The following is a 6,527-nucleotide window of genomic DNA, read 5'->3' as shown; positions in this document are numbered from 1 at the left end:
CATAAAATATCGGTCTCAAACTTTGAGAAAGGCAAGAGCCGAAAGAAAACTACGTTCAAGTACAAATATTAATAATAAAAGATGTAAAAAAAATTTCAACTATCAATTCCATCGGCATCAGCCGGTAAAGTTGTACACGAAAATACGAACCCTCTAGAGCCTCGTCCAGTGGCCGCCAGGGTTCGTATTTATTTGGGTGGAATTCAAACTGTTATGTTAAAAATAATATTCTTTTGGTTGCAAGAGCAATTGTTTTTGTTTTAAAAATTTATTCCATTTTTACTTAAAATTATTCTACTGAGTTTAAAAAAGATTCAAAGTAGAAGATTTTGCAAGATTAAAATTCTGGGTTTTAGGATAATAATGGTCAGGTAGCCAACTATACATGAATAATTTAATGCAATATTTTCCCTTTTTAAACGTAATAATTGATATTTCGTTAATGAAATTGCCTCATTTTCTCTTGCAGAATTCAGTTCGCAAACGCCATCTCCCGCACGAGAAGGTCAGGATCCGGATGAAGTCAAATTTCCAGATTTTCCGGTCAGAAAAGTACGATGTCCTACATTTGCACAGATTACACAAAACTCAAAGTTTTTTATGAAAGATATTGATGGATTTTACCAACCATGCACACACGATAAAATTTTATTAGCATTAGGTCCTATGATTTTTGGACATATCTTGGAGGATAGGGTGAGACCCATATCTGCAGGCGGTGCCACCGAGGTTTTGTATGATGAAGCAAACGATAAATTATTTCGTGCCGACATGGAGTATCTAATAAAGCATTATGGTATAACTAGTCTGGTGCCTAAGCACATTTTAGATTCAACTGAAATTGATCCGTTCGGCTTGTATAGACGAAAAGTAGCTGAAAGCCCGACAAGACCTAAGAGCCCAACAATTCCTGATAGCCCAACAAAACCTGGTAGCCCTGAGTCTATCAATTGCTTACCTGGCTGCCCCAAAAAATTTTTCGACCGGATCTTCAATAACTACGCCAGCCGCTACTCCAAACCTACTCCTAGCGGTGCGAGCAGCTCCAAACAAAAAAGATTTTGACATTATTTGGCTTTGTACTCTCTTAAAGCTTTCCAAATGTTCCGATCGGTAATACTGAAGAGAGTTTTAAGTGAGATGCAGAGATGCTCACGACATTTTAATTTTTACCCTTGAAGTCCAAGAAATAATAAAAAGAACATAACGATTACCCTTCAAGCCAGAATAAATAGTTTAAAACATTTTAACTTAAAAAGCTAAACTGGACTGAAGATAACTTGTTTTCGAAGTCAGCAATAGTTTGGTTGTCGCTGCTCTAGTGTACTGCTTTGGAATTCTTCACATTTTAGTGTTTTTGAACTTTTGAGCTTTTTTCTGCTGATTGTGCTACGATTCATTTTAATTTCCCTTAGGCTCAACGTTTGACTAGTTCTTAGCTATCGTTTAAATAAATCAACTGCAATAAGCAAAAAACTTTGTTTTTTATAACAAAACACTTGACCTTTACCATGTGCCCATTTATATTGTAAGGTATACGAGTATGACTCCTTGCAACATACAACCATGCACATCAGGCCGTGTACTAGACCCGACATTCAGGCCTAACGTATGCGCGCAAGCGCGACAGTCCCAGCCGCGCGGAAAACTTGCTAAGAGGGGATCCGCGGGAGAGAATCCTTTAAAAAGGGAATGCTGAGCCTAAAACGCAGTGTCTCCAGAACGTGAGATTTTTCGGCCCCATCATTCTCCCATCTGGGAGCGACCCACTCAAACGCAGTCTGTCGGTGAGTCGGCTCTGTTAAATCCAGCGAAGCCCAGCCTCGTATAAAGCCGAAAATGCACGAGCAGGAATCCGAGCTTTCCCGACCTCACGAATGTATATCGGAACGCACCATAAATATTTTTTGTTGAATTCTGCCGAAATTCAGGGGTAATTTTAAAATCAAAAGGAATAATTTGTAGGGAAGCCTTTTTACAAAAAAGCTTTTTTTGACAACCCTAATAAAGCTGCTAAATACTCTTCATTGAAGAAAATAGAGGTTGAAAATGACCAAGTGCTTTACTTTTGGCTGTCTTTAATCAACCAATTTCTAGAGGGAAAAATAAGAAAATAGGTACCCAAATCGATACAAAGACTAATAACTTGAAAATGAAATTACAAAGAAAATTTGGCCCTTTATGAAAAATTCCGGATAATTTTCACGTGAGGTAAAATATTATATTTATTAATAAGGGTCCGTCCATAAACTGTGTTACCAATTTTTGTTTGATTTTGACAGTCGAATTAAAAAAAATCATTTAAGAAATATCAATTTTTAACCAAGAAAGATGACTTTTCTGCCTTATAGAATGAACTTTTAATAACAAAGTGCCAGTTTTTAAGAAAACAGTTTAATTTTTGACCAAAAATATTACTTTAATCAAATAATTGAATTTTTAATGGAATAATTAAACTCTCAACAAAACAGTGGAATTTGTAACCTACGAAGATGCATTTTTATCCAAATAGTTGCATTTTTGAGCTAAAAAGGTAAACATTTTTAGAATACAGTTGAATTTTTTACACAAAAAGTTTAATTTTAATCAAAAAAGTTTATTTTGGGTCAAGAAAGATAACTTTTCTATCCAAAAAATTTTTAAATCTCAATGGACGAATTTTCAACAAAAAAGTTCAATTCTTTAACAAAGAAGATGATTTTAACAAAATATTTCTAATTTTCACAAAATAATTGATTTTTTAACCAAAGACCAGAATCTTGAATCTGTAAAGGTAAGTTTTATAACAAATGACGAATTTTTTCACAAAATAGATGAATTCTTAACTAAAAAATATAAATTTTCAACAAAAAATTAAATATTTAAATTTTAAGGTTAGAATTGCATTTTTAAGAAAAACAAAAAGAATTTTAAATCACTTGAATTCAACCAAAAAGTATTTTTAACAAAATATTTTAATCCTTAACCAAAAAGATGAATTTCGAGTAAAATGAACGCAATTTTCTGGCAAATAGTTCAATCTTTAAGTTACATAAAAAGATCAATTTACGGCCGCAAATGGAATAGTTTTATTTTCAGTTCAAAAAATTAATTTTTAAAAAACAAATAAAACAATTTTGTCACTAGAATATTTGAACCATCAAATATTTGAAATTTAAAAAGGTTAAATTCAATAAAAAAACGAATTTTTAGCAAAATACTTAAATATACAACCAAATAAATTAATTCTTAAATAAAATGATGAATCTTAAAAAATTAAATTTTATTAAAAGAGTTTAAGATTCAACCGAATTTTTAGTGGAGTAGTAGAGTTTTCACAAAGTAGTTACTTTTTACCTATTAGTTACATGAGCAAAATACATGAATTTTTAAATGTACAGTAGAGTTTTCATTAGAAAATATCAGTTTTAAATAAAAAATATCAATTTACAACAAAAAAATTGAGCCGTTGTATATTCAGTTACAAAAGTTAATCCTCAATCATAAAAAAAACGAATTTTCAAGAAAAAAATTTTTTTCAACCAAAGAAAACAATTATCAACCAATCAGTTGCATTTTTATCAAAAAAGACGAATTTTCAAAAAAGACATTAATTGTCAATTAAATAGATAAAATTTTAATGTGAAAAGATTAATTTTGGATATAAAATGTCGATGTGCAACCAAAAATTGAATATTTATGTTTTTAGTTGAAAAAACTTAATTCTCAACCATGAAAAAACTAATTTTTGACAAAACAATTAAATTAATAATCAGAGATAAATTTTTAAGTAGAACGATCAATCTTGAAAAAAATTCATTTTTTAATATAAGATTTCCAACTGCAACTGAATTTTTAGCAAATCATTTAAATTTTCAACAAAATAGTAACAGTAAAAACATTAATTTTAAATAAAAAAATCGAATTATCAAATTGAATGATGAATTTTTCACCAAATACATAAATGTTTAACCAAAATTACTATTTTTTTCGTGAAATAAAATGAATTTAAAACAAAACACATGAATTTTAGATCAAAAATAGAATATTTATATTTTAAGTTAAAAAATTCATTTTCAACCGAACTTTCAACCTTAGTCATATTTTTAGTAAACAATGGATTTTTAACAAATAAAAAACAAATTTTCGACAAAATAGTTAAACTTTAAACCTAAGAAATTACTTTAAAAAATACATTTTTTAACTTAAAGATTGTAGTTTATACTGAAGTTTACAGTAGAAAACATTAATTTTTTTACCCAAATAAATTCGATTTTATCAAAAAAAGAAATTCATTTTTATCTAAAACAAATTAATTTTTAAAGAAGAATAATTCGCCAACAAAAAAGATAAATTTATAACTAAACAGAAAATTTTTCAAGAAAAAAAATGTCAACAAAATAATACAGTCCCCGTAGTTGAGAGCCACTCTAAACCAATTTGTCGGGAATGAATCCCTGTCTGTGTTTACGAAACATAAACCAGGCTGGGAAAACCTTCCGGCCTAATTGTTTTAGAGTGGCAATTAGACGACCTTGATTTCTCTCGAATACGATTCTTTTGCGTATTTGTTGCCTGGCGAAGGTAGAGAGGCATCGGCTCACACCTGACGCATCGGCTCACACCTGACGCAGCTGCGATGGAAGGCTTCTCCATCACGTGCCAGGCCCGTGAGTGTGACTCACGACGCGTCGCACCTCTCTCTCTCTTTTCTCTCTCTTTCTTGCTCAACGTGGAAAGCGGCCAGCGATCGCCAACCACGTATGAAATACGTAAAGTAAAGAAAGCCCCGTTTTCAAATTTAAACTTTTCTGTTACATTAATTTCTTTGATTCATTTTGATATTGTACTTCTTCTGTATTTCCTTTTATCCATTTTACTCACGAGTTAGAAAACAAACACGAGCCCTAAGTAAACGTCTCGTATATTTTCTTTTAATCTTGTAGTGTTCTCATATGGGAAGTGAAGGATATTAGGTATTATTTAAAGTTTAAGTGAATGAGGCGTGATTCACTAACAATGAATAATTTATTCAAACCATTAAACAAATCAGAATTTACAGAAATATTCAAAGTAAATCCGGACGGGAGACGAAGTATTCTCAACCGTGTCGGGTGTCGTACTGTTTATTCGAAAACGCACTTCCAGGGTTCGCACCCAGGTCAGAGGACCTTTTCGTTCGCAAATATAACGGCACTTTTCCTACGATGGAAAAGGGCTACGAAGGAATGTCACGAAACGAAACAATCGCTCGGACATGACTATCTTAGTCCCTGCGCTGGGCCAGTATACCCGGATGGTTAAATCTGCTAAATTACTTTATTGCAACTCGAAACCTTTCGTGTTTCCGCTTTCGAACTATTTGCCTACTTTCTACTATTTTCGAAATACTTTACTTTAAATTATGTTACGCTACATTACCCCCTTACCAGTGATAACGTTACATGAAATAAAAGAATAATGTCGTTGCTGAAAAGAAAATTACATAGCATACATGTTACTGGCTAACTTGAAATGTTTGCGAAATATAAACAATATCCTATTTCAAAAACCTGCTTGCAACCGTTCGGGGAAACGAACTCTTCTGCCTGATCGTGTGTTAAAGCGAGCCTGTTCCTCTCTTCTACGAGGTTGCTGTTCCGGTCGTTGAGGTTGCCGTTCCTCAGCGTCGTTGCCGTGTCCAGCTTCTTCATCATTTACGTTTTCTTTTTTTCGTCGTTTCTCCAAGTACAAACGCCGGTTTTAATCTATCGATGGAAACATTGACTTGTTTTCCTTTTACTAAAACCGTATAGAATTTTGGAGATCGCTGTACTACTTCAAACGGTCCGTCGTAGGGTGGTTGAAGAGGGCCTCCTACTGCATCGTGTCTGATGAAGACGAAGGGTGAAAACGATAATTCTTTAAAAATGAATGTTTTTCTTGTTCCATGCCTTGTCCCTGGAACTGGTTTTAACTGGCTCATTTTCCTCCGAAGGTCTTTCACAAAATCTGAGTTGCTTTCCTTTGTGTTCGATTGGAAAAATTCGCCTGGTAAACTCGGCCCATCCGTCGTTTTCGTGACACTTAATTGCTGCCTTTAGTTGTCAGTGTAATCTCTCGACCATGCCGTTCGACGCTGGATGGTAAGCTGTCGTACGCAGGTGCTTGGTTCCTATAACTTGAGTCAACTCTTCGAAAAGTTTTGACTCGAACTGTCGTCCTTGATCGGTTGTGATTTTCAAGGGAATTCCAAATCGCGATATCCATTCGCTGATAAACACTCGTGCGATCGTTGCAGCTTCGATGTCGGTCACTGGGATTGCTTCAGGCCAGCGGGTGAAACGATCGACCGCTGTTACGCAATACCTGAATCCTAAGAAGCTTGGCAAAGGACCCACGATGTCCAGGTGTACATGCTCAAACCTTCCATCCGTTTCACCGAATTTTCCGATAGGCGCTGTGACATGTCTTGTAACCTTCGCGCGTTGACAGGGAATGCATGTTTTCGCCCATATTCTACAATCCTTATTAATTGAAGGCCACACGAATCGTTTCGAAATTAATTT

At 33.8% G+C, this 6,527-nt stretch overlaps 1 protein-coding gene across 1 annotated transcript in view; it reads right to left on the bottom strand.

The window, feature by feature from the left end:
- Positions 1 to 6,065: 6,065 nt before the first annotated feature.
- Positions 6,066 to 6,527, bottom strand: part of LOC117169988 — a 2,315-nt gene continuing 1,853 nt past the window's right edge. Inside the window, exon 4 of the mRNA XM_033356503.1 lies at positions 6,066 to 6,485. Coding sequence (XP_033212394.1) covers positions 6,066 to 6,485 — 420 coding nt within the window. The remainder of the gene's footprint in view (positions 6,486 to 6,527) is intronic.

Source organism: Belonocnema kinseyi, chromosome 3 (assembly GCF_010883055.1).
Source record: "Belonocnema kinseyi isolate 2016_QV_RU_SX_M_011 chromosome 3, B_treatae_v1, whole genome shotgun sequence".
NCBI lineage: Eukaryota > Metazoa > Arthropoda > Insecta > Hymenoptera > Cynipidae > Belonocnema > Belonocnema kinseyi.
This window is presented reverse-complemented; position numbering and strand designations above follow the sequence as displayed.